Here is a 22,973-nt window from a genome sequence, read left to right as displayed (position 1 = left end):
TAATCCTGCTGATTTCTTTTTTAAGTGTACTCTTGCAGTTTTATGCTTAAGTGCTTCATTTGTTCCTTACTGGCTGTACCTGCTATGCACCTTTTTCTTCATAGCTATCTTTTGCTTTTAATATATGTGTAGAAGCCCTTGGGATTCTCCTTCACCTTGCTTGCTAGTGCAGCCTCATGTCTTCTTTTAGCTCCCTTGATGACATGTCAACAAATATGTTCAGAAACTTCTATAGTTGTACCGTGGAAAGCATTCCGACAGGCTGCATCACTGTCTGGTATGGAGGGGATACTGCACAGGACTGAAAGAAGCTGCAGAAGGTTGTAAATATAGTCAGCTCCAACTTGGGCACTAGCCTACAAAGTACCCAGGACATCTTTAGGAAGCGGTGTGTCTCAAAAAGGCAGTGTCCATTATTAAAGACCTCCAGCACTCAGGGCATGCACTTTTCTCACTTTTACCACCAGGGAGATACAGAAGCCTGAAGGCACACACTCAGCGATTTAGAAACAGCTTCTTCCCCTCTGCCATCCGATTCCTAAATGGACTTTGAAGCTTTGGTCACTACCTCACTTCTTTAATATACAGTATTTCTGTTTTTGCACATTTTCTAATAATCTATTCAATATACATAATTGATTTACTTATTTATTATTGCTTTATTTTATTTATTATTTATTTTTTCTCTCTCTGCTAGATTAAGTATTGCATTAAACTGCTGCTGCTAAGTCAACAAATTTCACGTCATATGCCAGTGATAATAAACCTGATCCTGATTCTTAGAGTTCTCTTGCAGTTTTATGCTTAAGTACCCCATTTGTTCCTTACTGGCTATGCCTGCTATGCACCTTTTTCTTCTTGACCAAGGCCTCAATATCTCCTGAACACCAAGGTTCCCTAATTTTGTTAGCCTTGTTTTTTATTCTGACAGGAACATACAAACACTGTACTCTCAATATTTCTCTTTAGCCTCCCACCAGAAAACAACCTACCCCAATCCACACTTGCCAGATCCTTTCTGAAAACATCAAAATTGGCCTTTCTTCAGATCAGAATTTCAACCAGAGGACCACACCTATTCTTCCCCATAATTACCTTGAAACTAAAGGCATTATGATCACCAGTTCCAAGGTTTTCACCTACACATAACCTGTCATGTGTCCTGTTTCATTCCCTGATAGGGGATCCAGTATCACATTCTCTCTAGTTGGGACCTCTATACATTAAGGAAACTTTCCTGAACATATTTGGCAAACTCTATCCATCAACCCTTTTACAATGTGGGAAGTTAAAAATCACATACTATCACAACCTTATGCTTTCAGAAGACTGGCCTGTTCCAGATACTCTTCAGTTAACGGGTAAGCTTTTATAATGCTGGAAATAGATTAGAAATTTATTTGTACGTATAGCTTGCGTCTTTGCATGAAAATCTGAATATTGAAAATAACAGCAAAATCATGAAGTATTGGTCACTGTTTGACAAGATCCCAAACTGAAATGTTAGGATCTTCAATACTGAAGGCTATTTCTATGGCATAATACATTCCAAGTTATTTTTGTGTCTAAGGTTAACGTGGACTTGATGAGATACATTTGTGATTCTATATATTGGATTCCAAATCCAATACAAAGCCAGTTTCATGATCTTGTGCATTGGCATTAGAAATTTCACTGTATACCAAAAAAATGAGGACTGCGGGGCACCCATTCAGAACAGAGATGTGAAAAAATGCTTTTAGCCAGAGAGTGGTGAATCTATGGAATTTGTTGCCACGGGCGGCAGTGGAGACCAAGTCATTGGGTGTATTTAAGGCAGAGATTGATAAGTATCTGAGTAGTCAGGGCATCAAAGGTTATGGTGAGAAGGCAGGGGAATGGGTCTAAAGGGGAGATTGGATCAGCTCATGATGAAATGGCGGAGCACACTCAATGGGCCGAATGGCCGACTTCTGCTCCTTTGTCTTATGGTCTTCATGCAACAGTCTGATCTTTCTACAAATTTGTTCCTGACTATTGGGTGATCTATCATATAATCTGATTAACGTGGTCATCCCTTTCTTATTCTTGTTTCACCCATCTAGCCTCAGTAGATAAGTTCTCCAAGTCTGTCCTGTCTGAGTACTGCTGTGACGTTTTCCCTGTCTAGTAATACCGCTTCTCCCACTTTAATTCCTCTCTATTGTATCTAAAACAGTAGAACCTCAGAACATTGAGCTACTAGTCCTGCCACACTTGTAACCAATTCTCACTAATGGCTACAAAGTCATAATTTCCCATGCCAATCCATGCTCTAATCTCATACAATACTTTTTGCACTGAAATAAATACAGCTCAAAACATTATTCCCAACATGCTCATTCTTTTGATTCCTGTCTTTGTACCGTGTGGGCTTAATACCGTTTCTTACCATCTACTTTGGTGCTCTGGTTTCCATCAGAATAGTGAGGGGAGTAGTGAATGACTTCAAGGAGATAACAGACAGGCTGGATGGGCAGAGAAGGAGCAAGAAAAATTCAATGTTGAGAAATGTGGTGTTACACTTTTGTAGGAATAACAAAAGGAGATGGTGTAAACTGAAGAGCACTGTTCTAAAAGGATTAGAAAAACTGAGAAACATAGGACCTTGAGCTTTATAAATAGAAACACAAGATTCAAGGAAATCATGAAGAATCATTTACTGAGGGATCTGATGAAAGGCAATTAAAATTAGGAAAGGAGATAGAGGAAAATGTAACTTCAGTGGTGAAAAAAAGGTCAAGAACCAGGATACATGAGGGAGACAAGCAAAAGAGCCAGAAGTCACATGAAGGAAATCTAATGTCGTAAGTGGATAAGGTCTGTAATACATAGGCAGGGGTAGAGAAGAATCTATTGTAAAGATCAACACTGATTTAGCCAAGTACCTGAAAGGCAAAAGAAAAAATTCGAGATTTGGGAGACAGGACAGGGTTGTGAGACTGCTCTTAGATATTGCCAGTTACAGATGGTGGGACAAATGGCCTTCTTCCAGGTCATAGCAGTTTTTATTTATTTATTTATTCATTCATTCATTGTCCAGGACCCAGGTGTCTTTAACTGTGCTTCAGAAAGTGGTGTGACAGTCTAACTAATTTCCAGTCAGGATGCTCCCACAATACTGCAGGTAAGGTATTCCAGGGACTAGACGATGAAGGACAAGCAATATACTTTAAAACCACGTTGGTGAGTGACCTCGAAGGAGATCCTTCAGTTGGAGATGTTCCCATGGTACTCTTGTCTTCTTGTGGTCAATTGGGAGGTGCAGTTGAAACAGGCCTGATCAAATTGGTGCAGAATATTTTGCATCAAAAATACAATGCATCTTTCATTTCCACTTGCTGTGAACACCATCTGTCTTTTTGTCTCCGAAGGCAAAACACAGCTGATGTTTGAAATAGTCAAGTAAGGCAGAATGAGTAATAAGTAAGGCAACATTACATTTCAGATCGACAAACTTTCATCAGAACTGTAAGAAGTCAGTGATAAAGTGGCAGGGCAGTAGGGAAACAATAATGCAAGGCACAAAGTAATAGCAATGAGACAAAAACAAATAGATTTGGAGAAATCTATGTCTTCTCTTTTGGAAGAAGACAGCGAGGCTTTGAGAGGAAGTGCGGCGGCGGCCATTTTCAAATTGCTTCTCAGATTGGAGTTCTGAGAGGCCGGACTGCGCAGGCGCGTGAAGGAGGCCTGGGAAGGAGGGAAGATATAAAAAGAACGCAGCCTTAAGCAGCGGGCAGCTTCGTTTGCAGGCAGCGGAGTGAGCCAGGAGCAGAGTGTAGGGCTTGGGCTCAGAGGGCTTAGGCAGAAGAGGGCACAGTAGGCTTATCTTTTATTTCTCCTTGTTATTTTCAGTTATTCGGGAAGTATGAGTGTGAGGGCAGCTTGTTGTTCTCGGTGTCGGATGTGGGAGATCCTGGAGTCTCCAAGCCTCCCGGACGTCCACATCTGTGCCAGGTGCGCCGAACTGCAGCTCCTGAGGGACCGAGTTAGGGAACTGGAGCTGCAGCTCGATGACCTTCGCCTGGTCAGGGAGAGTGAGGAGGTGATAGACAGGAGTTACAGGCAGGTGGTCACTCCAGGGCCACGGGAGGCAGATAGGTGGGTCACGGACAGGAAGGGGAAGAGGCAGGTACTAGAGAGTACCCCAGTGGCTGTACCCCTTGACAATAAGTACTCATGTTTGAGTACTGTTGGGGGGGACAGCCTACCTGGAGGAAGTGACAGTGGCCGGGCCTCCAGCACAGAGGACGGCCCTGTAGCTCAGAAGGGTAGGGATAGAAGAAAGAGGACCATAGTAATAGGGGACTTGATAGTCAGGGGTTCAGAGGAGCTGATCGGGAGTCCTGGATGGTAGTTTGCCTCCCTGGTGCCAGGGTTCGGGACGTTTCTGATCGCGTCCAAGATATCCGGAAGTGGGAGGGTGAGGAGCCAGAGGTCGTGGTACATGTAGGTACCAATGACATAGGTAGGAAAGGGGAAGAGGTCCTGAAACGAGAGTATAGGGAGTTAGGAAGGCAGTTAAGAAGAAGGACCACAAAGGTAGTAATCTCGGGATTACTGCCTGTGCCATGCAACAGTGAGAGTAGGAATGGAATTAGGTGGAGGATGAATGCGTGGCTGAAGGATTGGAGCAGGGGGCAGGGATTCAAGTTTCTGGATCATTGGGACCTCTTCTGGGGCAGGCGTGACCTGTTCAAGAAGGACGGGTTACACTTGAATCCTGGGGGGACCAATATCCTAGCGGGGAGGTTTGCTAGGGCTACAGGGCAGACTTTAAACTAGTAAGATGGGGGGGCGGGAATCAATTTGAGGAAACTATGGGAGAGGAGGTTAGTTCACCAGTAGAGCAAGTAAGTAGACAGTGTGTGAGGGAGGAAAGGCAGGTGATGGAGAAGGGATGCGCTCAGCCCGAAGATGTAGGGGAGAAGAAAGGATAATAAATTTGAATGCATTGTTAGGGATGAAAAGAGAGGAGGAGGTGGAGAGAATCTTAAACGTATCTATTTTAATGCTAGGAGCATTGTAAGAAAGGTGGATGAACTTAAAGCGTGGATTGATACCTGGAATTATGATGTTGTAGCTATTAGTGAAACATGGTTGCAGGAAGGGTGTGATTGGCAACTAAATATTCCTGGATTTAGTTGCTTCAGGTGTGATAGAGTAGGAGGGGCCAGAGGAGGAGGTGTTGCATTGCTTGTCCGAGAAAATCTTATGGTGGTGCTTTGGAAGGATAGATTACAGAGCTCCTCTAGGGAGGCTATTTGGGTGGAATTGAGGAATGGGAAAGGTGTAGTAACACTGATAGGAGTGTATTATAGGCCACCTAATGGGGAGTGTGAGTTGGAAGAGCAAATGTGTAAGGAGATAGCAGATATTTGTAGTAAACACAAGGTGGTGATTGTGGGAGATTTTAATTTTCCACACATAGATTGGGAAGCTCATTCTGTAAAAGAGCTGGATGGTTTAGAGTTTGTGAAATGTGTGCAGGATAGTTTTTTCCAACAATACATAGAAGTACCGACTAGAGATGGGGCAGTGTTGGATCTCCTGTTAGGGAATGCGATAGGTCAGCTGACAGATGTATGTGTTGGGGAGCACTTCGGGTCCAGTGATCACAATAGCATTAGCTTCAATATAATTATGGAGGACAGGACTGGACCTAGAGTTGAGATTTTTGATTGGAGAAAGGCTAACTTTGAGAAGATGCGAAGGGATTTAGAGAGAGTGGATTGGGTCAAGTTGTTTTATGGGAAGGATGTAATAGAGAAATGGAGGTCATTTAAGGGTGAAATTATGAGGGTACAGAATCTTTACGTTCCTGTTAGGTTGAAAGGAAAGGTTAAAGGTTTGAAAGCGCCATGGTTTTCAAGGGATATTAGAAAATTGGTTCGGAAAAAGACGGATGTCTACAATAGATATAGGCAGCATGAAGTAAAGGAATTGCTCGAGGAATATAAAGAATGTAAAAGGAATCTTAAGAAAGAGATTAGAAAAGCTAAAAGAAGATACGAGTTTGGTTTGGCAAATAAGGTGGAAGTAAATCCGAAAGGTTTCTACAGTTATATTAAAAGCAAGAGGATAGTGAGGGATAAAATTGGTCCCTTAGAGAATCAGGGTGGTCAGCTATGTGTGGAGCCGAGGGAGATGGGAGAGATTTTGAACGATTTCTTCTCTTCGGTATTCACTAAGGAGAAGGATATTGAAATGTGTAAGGTGTGGGAAACAAGTAAGGAAGTTATGGAACCTATGACAATTAAAGAGGTGGACGTACTGGTGCTTTTAAGAAATTTAAAAGTGGATCAATCTCCGGATCCTGACAGGATATTCCCCAGGACCTTAAGGGAAGTTTGTGTAGAGATAGCAGGAGCTCTGACAGAGATCTTTCAGATGTCATTAGAAACGGGGATTGTGCCGGAGGATTGGCGTATTGCTCACGTGGTTCCATTGTTTAAAAAGGGTTCTAGAAGAAAGCCTGGCAATTATAGACCTGTCAGTTTGACATCAGTGGTGGGTAAATTAATGGAAAGAATTCTTAGAGATAGTATTTATAATTATCTGGATAGACAGGATCTGATTAGGAGTAGCCAGCATGGATTTGTGCGTGGAAGGTCATGTTTGACAAACCTTATTGAATTTTTTGAAGAAGTTACGAGGAATGCTGACGAGGGTAAGGCAGTGGATGTAGTCTATATGGACTTCAGCAAGGCCTTTGACAAAGTTCCACATGGAAGGTTAGTTAAGAAGGTTCAGTTGTTAGGTATTAATGCTGGAGTAATAAAATGGATTCAACAGTGGCTAGATGGGAGATGCCAGAGAGTAGTGGTGGATAATTGATTATCGGGATGGAGGCCGGTGACTAGCGGGGTGCCTCAGGGATCTGTTTTGGGCCCAATGTTGTTTGTAATATACATAAATGATCTGGATGATGGGGTGGTAAATTGGATTAGTATGTATGCCGATGATACTAAGGTAGGAGGTGTTGTGGATAATGAGGTGGGTTTTCAAAGCTTGCAGGGAGATTTATGCCGGTTAGAAGAATGGGCTGAACGTTGGCAGATGGAGTTTAATGCTGAGAAGTGTGAGGTTCTACATTTTGGCAGGAATAATCCAAATAGAACATACAGGGTAAATGGTAGGGCATTGAGAAATGCAGTGGAACAGAGAGATCTAGGAATAACGGTGCATAGTTCCCTGAAGGTGGAGTCTCATGTAGATAGGGTGGTGAAGAAGGCTTTTGGAACGCTGGCCTTTATAAATCAGAGCATTGAGTACAGAAGTTGGGATGTAATGTTAAAATTGTACAAGGCACTGGTAAGGCCAAATCTGGAATATTGTGTACAGTTCTGGTCACCGAATAATAGGAAAGATATCAATAAATTAGAGTGCAGAGACGATTTACTAGGATGTTACCTGGGTTTCAGCACTTAAGTTACAGAGAAAGGTCGAACAAGTTAGGTCTCTATTCATTGGAGCGTAGAAGGTTGGGGGGGGGGATTTGATCAAGGTATTTAAAATGTTGAGAGGGATAGATAGAGTTGACGTGAATAGGCTGTTTCCATTGAGAGTAGGGGAGATTCAAACGAGAGGACATGATTTGAGAGTTAGGGGGCAAAAGTTTAAGCGAAACACTAGGGGGTATTTCTTTACTCAGAGAGTGATAGCTGTGTGGAATGAGCTTCCTGTAGAAGTAGTAGAGGCCAGTTCAGTTGTGTCATTTAAGGTAAAATTGGATAGGTATATGGACAGGAAAGGAGTGGAGGGTTATGGGCTGAGTGCGGGTAGGTGGGACTAGGTGAGATTAAGAGTTCGGCACGGACTAGGAGGGCCGAGATGGCCTGTTTCCGTGCTGTGATTGTTACATGGTTATATGAAATGGAAACATAATTTACCGACATATTTTATTGCCTGGAAAAATATAGCGACAGTGATTATGACAATTATTAGGTTGGTAAATCCAAGTGTTAACTGAAAACTATAATGATAGATCATTTTGTCTGACAGCTTTACTTAATCATTTAATCAGTTTTAAGGTTTTAAGTTGCACTCTTTCCTAGATCCATCACTTTTGCATTTTCTGCTACAATGTCTTTCAGTTCTGAGACGACATCAGAAATCTATCATGCCTGTTTTGGTTCTCTCTTCAATTATTTTCTACTTTTAGTTCAATTTCCAACATTTGCAACATTTTGCTTTAGCTGAAATTAATCTAATTAACATCAAGGTCAAATACATACCATTTAAAGGTGGTGGATCTCGTCTTTTCTCTGTTGAAACAAACAAATTGAAGGTATAATGAAATCAAGAAAAAAAATTGAAATTTGAACCCATTTTTAAATTAAATACTAAGTACATTAAGTCAATATAGCATTATTTGGTTATCTCATTAAAACACAAATTTAACTTATTAATTTCTCAGGATAACACAAATATAGCAATATAGTGGCTAAAGATGTTAAATAGTCATCAATTCTAATGAAAAACATGTAGTGAAATTACATGTTAAAAGGTATTTAAACAGCCCACTCTGTTGAAGCTCTGAATTAGAAATACAACGGGCCATTTAAAAAAATACATTTAAAATTCAATTAGCATACCAGTTCTCCTTTGTCGTCTTCCAATTATGTCATTTACTGCATATCTAAATCTTCTTGCCTCTTCTTCATTTGCAAAATTAAGTCCAATTTGACTTGTCTGAAAAGAGGTTACAAAACATAAATAATGATGTTAAGAACATAAGTAACGATGATATTTTCTAGGTCTCTGTGCAATGAATGACGAAGGACAGGGAACTGCAGCAGTAACCTAGTTTTAGGTGTGGACAGAAGATTGACTGACTAACAGGTAAAAAACTAGGAACAAATAGATCTTTTTTTTTTCTGGTTGCAAAGATGTATTGAATGATAAGCCACAGAGGATGCTTCTCAGGCTTAATTTTTTTTTACAATTTCTTGAAAGGACTTGGATAAAGGTGTTGTTAAAGTTTACAGTAAGACCAAATAGGGGATTGAATTGTGAAGATATCAGAACAACTCCAAAAGATAGATATAGGTCAAGTGAATGGCCAAAGATCTGGCAGAGTATAATGTGAGAAATATGAAATTGTTCATTTTGTGAAGAAAAATAAATCTCATCTAAATGGTGAAAAATTGGGAGCTCTGAGCACCCTGGTGAATATTCAATAAAGGCTAATACGTAGGCTAAAGCAAGTAATTAGGAAAACTAATAAATACCACTGTTATAGGAATAGAGTACAATCGTAAATTAATGCTTTATGTATGGGTCACTGGTAAGACCACATCTGGATTATTGAATACAATATTGATCTCCTTACTTAAAGGAAACATACCAATAATTAGAATGTGTAGATTATCCAATGAGGTAAGAATGAACAATCTACTAACTGAAGTTAAAAATGAGAAAGGAAATAAACTGAAAGATACAAGTCCCTAAAGGGTCTTGACAGTACAGATATGGAGAGGATACCTAGGGGTCATTGTTTAAATACAAGAGAGTGGCCATTTGAGAGGGTCAGAAGAATGTGCTTTTGGAATTCTTGCTCGAAGGCTGGTGGAAACAGTCTTAGAATATTTCTCAAGGAGAGAGGCAAACAGAGACTTGATAAGTAATGAAAGTATAAGGTTACGGAATGTGACTTTGTTAGAATTATATCAGCCATGATCATACTAAATGGAACAATGATCTTGAGAAGCCTATCCTGCTCTTAGTTTGTATATTTAACCCTTGTCTTAAGTTTTAAAAAAATGACAGAACCATTTCTATAACTCCAAGTAATCTCATGAAAGTTTCTCGTTCTAGTCTTTTGGTTGAGATCAGAAGCATCAGAACAATCTGGATCTCCTTTATTGTACCATGTCAAGAATACTAGGAATTATTCTTGTGATTAGCCCTTTATGACTGAGTAAGAGAATGCTGCATTGTGTTGGACTTTTCACAATGTATTTGACATGATTTTTGGAGTGCAGCTTGCTTTAAATTTTTTTTTAAAGTGAGTGGTTTATTGGATTGAGATAGCAGTTAAGTGTCATATTGCTAGATTTGGAGCTAAACATGAGCTGCCTTATTTTTCTGAAGGACAAAGGACAATTATTTTTATGAATCAGATGGATTTTTAAAACTATCATGTAATTTCATGATCACCATTACTAATCATAACTACAGGCAGTGCCCGGGTTACGTACCAGTTCCGTTCCTGAGTCCGTCTTTAAGTCGGATTTGTACGGAAGTCGGAACAAGTACATCCGGTATTACTTAGCGTCAGTTAGTCAACGTTAGTCAAACGTTTGTCTTAATATATAGTACATATTTTACCTTTCTATGCATATAAAACACTCAAGAAACTTATGTATTCCAATAATTAAACCACTGTGTTAGTAATAATTGTAGCTTTCATCAGGGCAGCACCTTTCAAATGCTTCATTATTCTCACTTTATCCGTTATCCTTTAAAACTGCTCCGATCGTTGACTGACTGTAGCCTAACGCTTCTCCAATGACCGATGGTGTTTCACCTCTTTCCAAACACTTTATTATTTCCACTTTATTTTCAATCGCAATTGCTTCCTATCAATAGAACAGAAACACTGCGGGCGGCGGCTCCCGAGGTCCGCAGGGTCCTAAGGACCACCGCATTGAAACAGGCCAAATGGGACAAGTGGGGGCTGTGCTGGATTTGGGTATTTGATCATCCACGATATTCCGCGTGGGAATTTAAACTGGAGGTGGCAGTGTTTTTTCTATTACGAGGTCGAGTTGCAAGCTCGACATCAACCCAGCACGGATGATACGGAGTCACTGGATTGACATCAACCCGGCATGGGAACGGTCTATCACTGGATCGAACTCGGGAAACTCCGTTCTCCAGCCCAGCGCTGATCTCACTGTGCCACCAACCGACCGGAACGGGGGGTGGGGGTGGTCAGCAGGGTCAGGGTGAATCTTACTAAGAAAATTTTAAGCCAAATACAAAGTTAAACACTCAACACAGTGTCAACAGCAACGACTTAAAATGGCGGACTGTGTTCGCCTTCCTCGGTTTGTAAGTACGAGTTATCCTTAAGTCAGATGTTCGTAACTCGGGGACTACCTGTATTTATTTATTCCACATAATTCCCTAAGTACCATGGTCCATGTCTCTGATCAGTTTAATCAGTTTATCCTTGTGTTACTTCAACGCTGATTGGCTGTATAGTCAGTTCAGTGATATTGGCAACTGCATACCAGGGTTGCACTTGGAAGGTATGCTGAAACAATGAATCAGAAAAGCCCAAGGGCTCGCAGATATTATAGATAATTGTTTAAAATCATTACAGCAAATGGTTCCACATCTGACGGCAAATTCTAGTTCTTACATAATGTCAGCTCAGGGAAACACTAAGTTAAAACAAAGCAAAAAAAAAGAATGGAATACAGAAAAATACTGGAAGATGAAAATAGTTACAGTGAATGGTTATTAAACCAGCACAGGAAGAGACAAATTTCATTGGTAGTGAGGAAACTTTTGAGTGATCAACAAGAAATGTCAACCTCTGCATACTAGTAACATTCCTAACTTAAGTCAATTTGTTAGTTCAAAACCTACAACTACTTATTTATTGATGATACTCGACAGAAACACAAAATTAAACTGAAAAATAATAAAAGTACTTACATCACCAATAAACGTATGGAAATATAGTCGAGGCTGATTGTAAACAAAATTGTTGTAAATTTCTTGTTCCCAAATTTGTCTCCCATCCTACAACAAAAACAAAAGTTATAAAATAAAAAAAATCAGAGTAAAGAAATATCACACGATCAGATAAAATATGCAAATTTGAGGCTCCAATTTCAATTGTAATAAAAATAAAAATACTGGTCATGTTGTAAATGTTAACCACATAAAACACAGTGGATGCTATAGATCAGGCAGCACTTGTGAAGAAAGAAGCAAAGTTAACAAAGAAGGTTAATAGGTTTTCCCACCACTGTTGTTGCAAATCTATCCTGCTGACTGACACTTGCCAACATTGTGAGTTAATGCCCATCACTATATGGCTATTTCCTTTCTTCCCTTCCCCCTTTCCTGTATTATTTCACATTGGTAGCCCATATGAAGAGAAATCTGATACAAAAGAAGACGCTCATGTAATGTGTATCATTCCGTAACTCAACACAAGGGAAGACTTGTTGCGAAAAACTTATGGGGAGGAAGCTTGCTAGTAAAGGATGACGGAAGAAAGCACAGTTAACAAGGCACAGTTTACTGCTTTGACAGAAGAGTAAAGACAAAGCAATACATCAGAGGAGTCAGAGCAGATCCCATTTATGAAGGAAATAAGAAACTTTTCTTTCTTTCTAATTTTTTTTCCTATTACCCATACAAAGTTATATTCCCAAGGAGGATGAGAAGATAGAATGAAAGGCTACAGGCAGGATGAAGGTGAAGGGCAACAGTAGCTTTGAAAGGAAAGACATGATTGATATAGTTTAAGGATCATGATTGAAAAAAGTTACCTAATGTGAAAAGGCTAATGTTGTTATGACCAGTGAATAAAACATTGCTAACAGTATCATTTAACTTGAGAGTCAGGAAAGATGAGATACAAATTGATCTCTCTAGTGTGTGGAAATAGTATCAGAGAGGTCAGGATCAAGGTCTTCCAACTCAAAGCTGAAGTCAAAAGTACATCCTATTATATCACTAGATGAAATGAAAAATCATCAGAAAAAGACTGGGATTTGAATCTTACCTTTATATCGTATATTCGAATAAAGTAAGACCTTTGTGGGTTGTCTTTGATAAGGCAGGCAACTCCACAACATTTTTTTGCCCAGTGAGAACTCCGCTCTGCTGCAAATACTTGAACAACAGCTGATGAGAGAGTCTGGAAAAACAAAATAAAACCAATGCCTTGTAAGGCTAGAACATTTTGAAATATTTGAATAATATTGCAGCTTAATAAAGTTAACAAAGTGTTATGAGTTAGACAAACTTCAGTTTGATTTCATGTGACTTTATATGGATACAGCATTTCCAGTTATGACTGCCTGATAAATGGAACCCTGACCTAATTGAAGGATACTGAGTTGTGAACTCAAAATTATTTAATAAGTTTGGGACTTCACTTTTTTAATAGTAAGATTAAAAATTGTTTTGTGTTAAGTACTGAAATACTCTGGAGTCAACTTCAAAATCATGAAAATGTATCTCCTATAAATTATAGACAGTTTTAGCTTTGAGAAGTTGGACTTTCAGATCACTTCCTCTGGAATATCAGAAGTTGAAGAGGTAGAAGTACTTGATAGAAATATATAAAATTATGAGAGGCATATATACGGCAGATAGTGGAGTCTTTTCCCCCCATGGTGAGAATATCAAATACTACATAAGACACATGAAGAGGCAGGGAATGGAGGGACAAAGACCATGTGCAGGCAGCTACAGTTTATAATGGCATCAAGATTGAGCCAGTCTTAAGAATGAACTCTCCCAGGTATGTATCCCCTTTGGCCAGTATCACAGCTTGTAAACGCTTTCTGCAGCCAGCTAAGAGTCTTTCAATTCTTGTTTGGGGTATTTTCATCCATTCTTCCTTGCAAAAAGCTTCCAGTTCTGTGAGATTCTTGGGCTGTTTTGCATGCACTGCTCTTTTGAGGTCTATCCACAGATTTTCAATGATGTTTAGGTTGGGGGACTGTGAGGGCCATGGCGAAACCTTCAGCTTGCGCCTCTTGAGGTAGTCCATTATGGATTTTGAGGTGTGGTTAGGATCATTATCCTATCATTATCCAGAAGCTATCCTCTTTTCATCTTCATCCTCTTTTGCTTCCAGAATTTGTAGGTATTTAATTGAATTCATTCTTCCCTTTACCAGTGAAATGTTCCCTGTGTCACTGGCTGCAACACAAGCCCAAAGCATGATTAATCCACCCCGTGCTTAACAGTTGGAGAGGTGTTCTTTTCATGAAATTCTGCACCCTTTTTTCTCCAAACATACCTTTGCTCATTGCGGCCAAAAAGTTCTATTTTAACTTCATCAGTCCACAGGACTTGTTTCCAAAATGCATCAGCCTTGTTTAGATGTTCCTTTGCCAACTTCTGATGCTGAATTTTGTGGTGAGGATGCAGGAAAGGTTTTCTTCTGATGACTCTTCCATGAAGCTCATATTTGTGCAGGTGTTGCTGCACAGTAGAACAGTGCACCACCACTCCAGAGTTGGCTAAATCTTCCTGAAGGTCTTTTGCAGTCAAAAGGGGGTTTTGATTTGCCTTTCTCGCAATCCTATGAGCAGTTCTCTCAGAAAGTTTTCTTGGTCCTCCGGACATCAATATGACCTCCACCATTCCCATTAACTGCTATTTCCTAATTACATTACAAACTGAGGAAACGGCTACTTGAAAACACTCTGCTATCTTCTTATAGCCTGCTTTGTGGGCATCATTTATTTTAATTTTCAGAGTGCGAGGCAGCTGCTTAGAGGAGCTCATGCTGCTGATTGTTGGGACAAGGTTTCAGGAGTCAGGGTATTTATAAAATTTTGAAATTTGGATCACCCGGCCTTTCTTAACAATGACTGTGAACAAGCCATAGCCCTGACAAGCTAATGAAGGTCTGAGACCTTGGTAAAAGTTATCTGAGAGCTCAAATCTCTTGGGGTGCCCAAACTTTTGCATGGTGCTCCTTTCCTTTTTTACACTCTAAAATTGTACAAAACAAAAACAATACACTAATCACACATACACACTCTTATATACACACCGGATGCATCTCTTAAATTCTACTTCTCTGATCAGCTTTTTAAAAAGTTATTATAAATAATACAGAAATACTCCAATAATCACACTTCATGACTTGGAAAATGTCATGCCATCAGATTTTCAATGATTGGAATTAGTTCCTATTTAAGTTCAAAATTCAAAGTAAATTTATTATCAAAATACATATATACTACCCAAGATTAATTTTCTTATGGGCATATTCAGTAAATTCAAGAAACATAATAGAAACAATGAAATGTCACACCCAACAGGATGGACAATTAACCAGCATGCAAATGACAACAAACTCTGCAAATACAAAAAGAAAAAAGATAATGAAAATAAATAAATACACAATAGAGAACATGATATTAAGGGTCCTTGAAAGGGAGTCAGTAGGATGTGGGAACAGCTCAATGATGGGGCGAAGTTGAGTGAAGCTATCCCCACTCGTTCAAGAGCCTGATGGCTGAGGGGATATAACTGTTCCTGAACCTGGTGATGTAGAAGCTGAGGCTTGAGTACCTTCTTCCTGATGGCAGCAGGAAGAAGGGAGCATGTCCTGAGTGGTGGGGGTCTTTGATGAAGGATGCTGCTTTCCTGCAACACTGCTCTGTGTAGTTGAGCGAGAGGTTGCTGTCATGGCACCATTCAGCCAGATTTTCAATCTTCCTCCTATATGCTGATTTGCCACCACTAATAATTCAGTCAACAACAGTGGTCATCAGCTAGTCATCAAACTTAAATATAGCATTGGAGCTGTGCTTAGCCTCCAGGCATAAGTACAAAGTGAATAGAACAGGGTTTAAGCACACAGCCTCATGGTACACCTGAGCTAAAGGAGATTGTGGAGGAGATGATGTTGCTAATCGGAACTGACTGTGGTTTGCAGTTGAGGAAATAGAGGTTCTAATTGCATGAGGAGGTATTGAGGCAAGGTCTTGAGCTTATTGATAAGTTCTACGAGAATGGTAGTGCTGAATGCCAAACTGTAGTCTATAAAGAGAATCCTGTTGCAAGAAAAAAAAGTTTGTAACCCTTTGCAATTACCTAGTTTTCTGCATTAATTACTCAAAATGTGGTCTGATCTTCATCCAACTCAATACACAAACACAGGCACACAACAAACCATTGTACTTTTTGTGTCTTTATTGAACACATTGTTTAATCATTCACAGTCCAGGCTGGAAAATGTATGTGAACTCCTGTATTTAACAACCCGGTAAAACCTCCTTGAGTAGCAATAACCTCCAAACGTAGCTGCTGATCAGACTTGCACAACGATGAGGAGGAATTTTAGACCACTCCTCCATGCAAAACTGTTTCAGTTTATCAATTATTCAGGAATACCGTGTATGAACAGCCCACTTCAGGTCATGACACAGCAACTCAATTGGGTTAAAGTCTGGAGACTTGACCTTTCCAAAACATTAATTGTCTTTTTAAACCATTCTGTTGTTAATTTACTCTTGTGTTTCAGATCACTGTCTTGTTGCATCATCCAGCTTCTATTAAGCTTCAGGTGACAGACCACTAACCTTGAGATTAGTGGTGGTACCCTGACATAGCCATGCAGAATTTCAATATGCAGGTAGATTGGAAAAAATCAGCTTGGTGCTGGATTCCAAGAGGGGGAGTTTCTAGAATGCCTACGAGATGGCTTTTTAGAGCAGTTCATGGCTGAGTCCACTAGGGGATCAGCTATTCTGGATTGGGTATTGTGCAATGAACCAGAATTGATTAGAGAGCTTAAGGTAAACAGACTCTTCGGGACAAGTGATCATAACATGATCGAATTCACCTTAAATTTTGAGAAGGAGAAGCTAAAGTCAGATGTATCAGTATTACAGTGGAGTAAAGGGAATTAGAGGCATGAGAGGTGAGTTGGCCAGAATTGATTGGAAAAGAACACTGGCAGAGATGATGGCAGAGCAGCAATGGTCGGAATTTCTGGAAGCAATTCAAAGACACGGATGTATACATCCCAAAAGATGACACAACCATGGCTAACAAGAGAAATCAAAACCAAAATAAAAGCAAGTGAGGGCATATAATAGTGCAAAGATTCGTGGGAAGTTTGAGGATTGGGAAGCTTTCAAATACTAACAAAGAACAACTAAACAAGTAATTAAGGTAAAGATGAAATACAGAAGTAAGCTAGCTAATAATATTAAAGAGGATACCAAAAGTTTCTTGAGATATATAAAGTGTAAAAGAGAGGCGAGAATGGATATTGGAACACTGGATAATAATGCTAGAGAGGCAGTAATGAAGGACAAGGAAATAGCAGACAAACTGAATTAAGTATTTTACACCAGTCTTCAGTGTGGAAGACGCTAGCAGTATGGTGGAAGTTCCAGATGTCATGGGAGATGAAGTGTAAGAAGTTGCCATTACTTGGGAGAAGATTCTTGGGAAACTGAAAGTTCTGAAGGTAGGTAAGTCACCTATACCAGATGATCTACATCCCAGAGTTCTGAAAGAGGTAGCTGAAGAGATAGTGGAGGCATTACTAATGATCTTTCAAGAATCATGAGATTCTGGAATGGTTCTAAAAGAATAGAAAATCACAAATGACAATCCACTCTTCAAAAAACGAGAGGGGCAGAAGAAACTATGGCCAAGTTAGTCTGACCTCAGTGGTTGGGAAGATTTGGGAGTCAATTGTTAACAATGTGGTTTCAGGGTATATGATAAAAATAGGCCGAAGCCAGCATGGCTTCCTCAAGGGAAAATCTTGCCTGCCAAATTTGTTGGAATTCTTTGAAGTAGTAAAAAGCAGAATAGTCAGAGGAGAATTGGTTGATATTGTGTATTTGGATTTTCAGAAAGCCTTTGACAAGGTGCCAAAGATGATGCTGCATAACAAGCTATGAGCCCATGGTATTACAGGGATTCTAGCATGGATAAAGCAGTGGCTGACTGGCAGGAGGCAAAAAGTGGGAATAAAGTGGGCCTTTTCTGGCTGGCTGCTGGTGACTAGTGGTGTTCAACAGAGATCTGTGTTGGGACTGATTCTTTTTACATTAAATATTAATCTGGATGATGAAATTAATGGATTTGTTGCAAAGATTGCAGACTCTATGAAGATAGGTGATGGGGAAAGTAGTTTTAAGAGAAACTTAAATTGGATTTATACAGAGTAGGAGATCAGGTAAAGAAATGATAGAATCAATACAGTGTCAGGAAGTGTATGGTCTTGCACTTTGCTGGAAGAAATTAAACGGTGCTGGTGTGCAGTGCTTCTTTTCCTCCAAACGTAGACTGTGCATTTCTATCAAAATTTATCTTCATCTGCCCACAGAACAATGGCCCAGAAGCATTTTGGAACATCCAGGTGGTATTTTGCAAACTTGAGATGTGGAACTATATTTTATTTTGGAGAACAATAGTTCCCTCTGTCATGTCTTTCCATTCTTGTTCAGATTTTCTTCTAGTGGACATATGAACAGAGACTTTAGCGAGTTCTAGAGATTTCTGTAGGTCTTTTTCTGTTAACTTTGTGTTCTTTTCCACCCACTGTAGCATTGCACATTGTGCTCTTGGTGTGATCTTTGCAGAACGCCCACTCCTAGGGAGAGTAGAAACAATACTGAATTTCCTCCATTTATAGACAATTTCTCTTAGTGTGGACTGTTGAACTCAGGTCATTAGAAATGCATTGGTCACCTTTTCCAGCTTCGTGCATCTCTACAATTCTTCTTCTCAGGTTCTCTTAGGCTACGTCCACACTAGACTGGATAATTTTGAAAAAGCCGGTTTCGTGTAAAAACGATAGGCATCCACACTAAGCGTTTTTGAAAATACCCCTGTCCACATTAAAACGGATATTTTGTCAAATCTCCTCCTACTATGCATGCGCAGGACACATCTACTGAAAACAAGCGATGTGTTTGGTGTCGAATCTCACCATGAAAGACTTGGTGTGCGTTTATCCAGTTACAGTCTAGAAAAACTTAAACAACGGACAGCTGTTGGCTCTCGCGCAGGAGGACTTAAAATTAAAAAAAAAACAAATACTGGAGTGTATGGAGGCAACCGACAGGGAGTTCACGGACAGTATGACCCGGCTGACGAAGAACATTGAAAAACTGACCAACTCTGTTGCATTAATAAAGCACCTTGTTAAATGTATAAAACATGTCTGCATCAGTGTTATCTTGTATTTCCATACAATGTTGCATTAAGCTGTTACACATCTATTGTCAGAGAAGTACTTGCATAAATAGGTAAAACCACCTTCAAACGAGCAAGGACAGAAAACAGGGCAAAGTGAGTATACTTATTTATTCAGTAAGTTATGGGTCAAAGTATATGGTGAGTACATTTCTAACTTTTCTGGCTTCAGTCTCGTCATCTGTTCTGAAATTGTTAGGTTGCATTCAAGAAAACAATGAAATGGCGTGCTGCCATCACCATCTGCTCCGGCATGTCATTACAGCATTTTAAAATTTCTCTGGTTACCCCATCCACACTGTTCCAGCCAATCCGGCGTTTTCAAAATTGCACACTCTGGAGGGCATTTTAGAAAAGTTCCATTTTTGGGGGAGGAAAACACTGTTTTAGTGTGGACGGAGGGTCAAAACAAAGAGAAAAAGCTTCGGTTACAGATTTATCCGGTTTAGTGTGGATGTAGCCTTAAAGTTGTTTTGAATGAGGCATGGTGAACATAAACAGATCTTTCCTGAAAAGAGCAGGTCCGGTCAGTAATCTGACTTTGTCTCTTTTTTTTAAATATACAGGGCAGGGCACCTCTACAACCCACACCTCCAATCTCATCACTTGAACATCTGACTTGAACATCTGACTCCAAATAGCTTTTGTAGAAGGCATTCCCAGAGGCTCACTTACTTTTTTCGAATCTAGACCGCATTTTTTAAAAAAAATGGTATACTCAGTATTGATGAGAAGTAGTACAATTGTATGTTATTAGTTTAGACAGATTGTGTTTGTCTATTATTATGACTTAGATGAAGATCAAACCACATTTTATGAGTAATTAATGCAGAAAACCAGGTAATTGCAAAGGGGTCACAAACTTTTTCTTACAACTGCATACACCTTTGCTGTCCAGGTGTTCCAGGGTTGAGTGATGAGCCAATGCCATGGCATCTGCTGTGGATCTGTGTGGCAGCAGGCACATTGGTTCAAAGGTTCATTTATTATCAAAGTATACAACTTTGAAATTGTTCTTCTCCAGGTAGCTAGGAAACCAAGAAAAGACAAGTAGGCAGCACAGTCATCAAACTCCAAATCCCTCCTCCCTGCATAAAACAACCCGAAGAAAGACAGATCAGGTACATCAACCCGCAAATCCCTATCCCCCGCAATTGTAGAGCAATTCCTGATGCACCATCAATAACTCTCGATGACAGGAGACGAATGATAGGCTTTTATTAGCAGCAAACAAAACCACTACATCCTGGAGACTGAGGGAGGAGCAGTGCCTCCAATCGCCTTTATACAGGGGTCTGTGGGAGGAGCCACAGGAGCAGTCAGCAGAGGGGCATGTCCAGACAGGTATACATAGTTTACCACATTCACCCCCCCCCCCAATGTTTTAAAAGAGAGCCCCCACGGGGCGAAGTTTCTTACAAGTATATTTACAGGTTAAGTCTATCAGGCGGTCGAGTCCGTCGCTGCGATCTACGTAGCACCGGTGGTGATTGCACCGGTGACGGTGGTTGTGCTGGCTCCGGCCTGACTTGAGGTGCCAGCCTGTTAGGCGTCAGTAATCCCTCATGCGTGTGCGTGGCGCCCGGTATGGGAGTGTCGTGAGGAGTCGGTGTAGGGCTTGGTGTGCGCGGTGTCTCGTGGGTATATACAACAGTGGGTACAGGGTTCTTAGTCACCGTGGAGTGCACGGGGTAGGGGGTCTGGTGCTCCTGCGGGTGCCAGGCCACGGACAGAGACCATGTCCTCCCACCCATCAGGTAAGACCACGTAGGCATACTGGGGGTTCGCATGAAGTAGGTGAACCCTCTCGACCATTAGGGAGTAGTTATTGTTCCTCGCATGTTTCCGGAGCAGCACTGGCCCTTCGGACGTCAGCCAAACCGATAGGGTGGTCCCAGTGGCAGACTTCCTGGGAAAAGAAAAGAGTCGCTCATGAGGGGTGGCATTGGTGGACGTGCATAACGGAGGGTGGATGGAGTGGAGTGCCTCGGGGAGGACCTCCTACCAGCGAGAGACCGGCAATCCCTTTGACCTAAGGGCTAAGAGTGTGGCCTTCCACACAGTGGCATTCTCCCTCTCCACCTGTCCATTCCCCGGGGATTATAGCTCGTGGTCCTACTAGTAGCAATACCCCTAGCCAGCAGGTACTGGCGCAGCTCGTCACTCATAAACAAGGACCCTCTATCACTGTGGATATAGCAGGGATATCTGAACAGAGTGAAGAGTTGGCGCAGGACTTTTACGACGGACGTGGCAGTGGTATCGGGGCAGGGGATGGCAAAAGGGAACCGCGAGTACTCGTCAATTATGTTGAGAAAGTAGACATTGTGGTTGGTGGAGGGAAGGGGGCCCTTAAAGTTGACACTCAGTTGCTCAAAGGGGTGGGTGGCCTTGATAAGTTGTGCCTGTTCAGGACGGTAGAAGTGCGGTTTGCACTCAGCGCAGACTTGACAGTCCCTGGTCATCGTCCTGATGTCCTCAACTGAGTAAGGCAGGTTCTGGGCTTTCACGAAATGGTAAAGTCGGGTGACCCCCGGGTGGCAAAGATCTGCATGGAGGGCGTATAGCCGGTCGAGCTGCGTGCTGGCACACGCTCCACGTGATAGGGCATCAGGGGGCTCATTGAGCCTTCCAGGCTGGTACAGGATGTCATAGTTGTAGGTGGAGAGTTCTATTCTCCACCTCAAAATTTTATCATTTTTGATTTTGCCCTGCTGTCAGTTGCTGAACATGAACGCAACTGAGCGCTGGTCGGTCAGCAAGGTGAACCTTTTGCCGGCGAGATAGTGCCTCCAGTGCCTAATAGCTTCCACTATGGCCTGGGCTTCTTTCTCCACCGCGGAGTGCCGAATTTCAGGGCCCTGAAGGGTACGACAGAAGAATGTTACCGGCCTTCCTGCCTGATTGAGGGTAGCAGCCTGCGCGAAGTCGGAAGCATCACTCTCTACTTGGAAGGGAATGGTCTCGTCCACCGCATGCATCGTTGCTTTGGCAATGTCCCCTTTAATGTGGCTGAGGGCCACGCGGGCCTCGGTGGAGAGGGGAAATGCGGTGGACGACCAGGGGTCGGGCCTTGTCTGCATAGTGAGGGACCCATTGGGAGTAATAGGAAAAGAAGCCCAGGCACTGTTTGAGGGCTCTGAGGGTGGTGGGAAGAGGGAGTTCCAACAGGGGGCGCATACAGTCGGGGTCAGGGCCAATGACTCCGTTCTCTACGACATACCCAAGGATAGCAAGTCGGGTAGTTCCGAACACACACTTGTCCCTGTTATAGGTGAGGTTAAGAGCTTTGGCCGCTTGGAAAAATCGTTGGAGGTTGGTGTCGTGATCCTGCCAGTTGTGACCGCAGATGGTGATGTTATCCAGATATGGGAACGTGGCCTTCAGTTGGCACTGGTCCACCATCCGGTCTATTTCCCTCTGGAAGACAGAGACACCATTTGTGACACCAAAGGGGACGTGCAGGAAGTGATAGAGCCTGCCGCCCACCTCGAAGGCGGTGTAGGGGCGGTCCTCCGGGCGGATGGGGAACTGATGGTAAGCGGATTTCAGGTCTATGGTCGAGTACACCTTGTACTGAGCTATCTGATTGACCATATCCGCGATGTGGGGTAGGGGGTACGCGTCAAGCTGCGTGAACCTATTGATGGTCTGGCTATAGTCCACGACCATCCTATTTTTCTGCCCGGTACGAACAACGACCACCTGGGCCCTCCAAGGACTTGTGCTTGGCTCAATGATCCCCTCCCTGAGCAGCCGCTGCACCTCCGACTTAATGAAGGCCCTGTCCCCCGCACTGTACCTCCTGCTTTTAGTTGCCACAGGTTTACAATCGGGGGTCAGGTTGGCGAACAGCGGTGGGGGAGGGATCTTGAGGGTGGAGAGGCTGCAAGTGGTGTCAGTAGCACAGCCGTTGGCATAGTGTTGGGTGGGATGTACGGGTCGGTGTGTGTGTGTGGGTATATGATGAAGTCCCACAAAACTGAGGATTTCTGACAGTGATTGGTGGGAGGGGC

General features: G+C 41.8%; 1 protein-coding gene across 5 annotated transcripts in view; it reads right to left on the bottom strand.

Annotated features, from left to right (window-relative positions):
- The window catches only part of LOC140734722 (actin nucleation-promoting factor WASL-like), an 85,115-nt gene that overhangs the window by 27,297 nt on the left and 34,845 nt on the right, over window positions 1–22,973 (bottom strand). For all 5 annotated transcript variants that reach the window (XM_073059097.1, XM_073059098.1, XM_073059099.1 and 2 more), the window contains 4 exons: window positions 12,773–12,907; window positions 11,692–11,778; window positions 8,619–8,715; window positions 8,259–8,288 (listed from right to left, as the gene is read on the bottom strand). In XM_073059097.1, the coding sequence (XP_072915198.1) occupies window positions 8,259–8,288; window positions 8,619–8,715; window positions 11,692–11,778; window positions 12,773–12,907 (349 nt within the window). The remainder of the gene's footprint in view (window positions 1–8,258; window positions 8,289–8,618; window positions 8,716–11,691; window positions 11,779–12,772; window positions 12,908–22,973) is intronic.

This window comes from Hemitrygon akajei, chromosome 10 (genome assembly GCF_048418815.1).
Source record: "Hemitrygon akajei chromosome 10, sHemAka1.3, whole genome shotgun sequence".
NCBI lineage: Eukaryota > Metazoa > Chordata > Chondrichthyes > Myliobatiformes > Dasyatidae > Hemitrygon > Hemitrygon akajei.
Note: the sequence above shows the minus strand (reverse complement) of the source record. Positions and strands in the feature narration are given on the sequence as shown.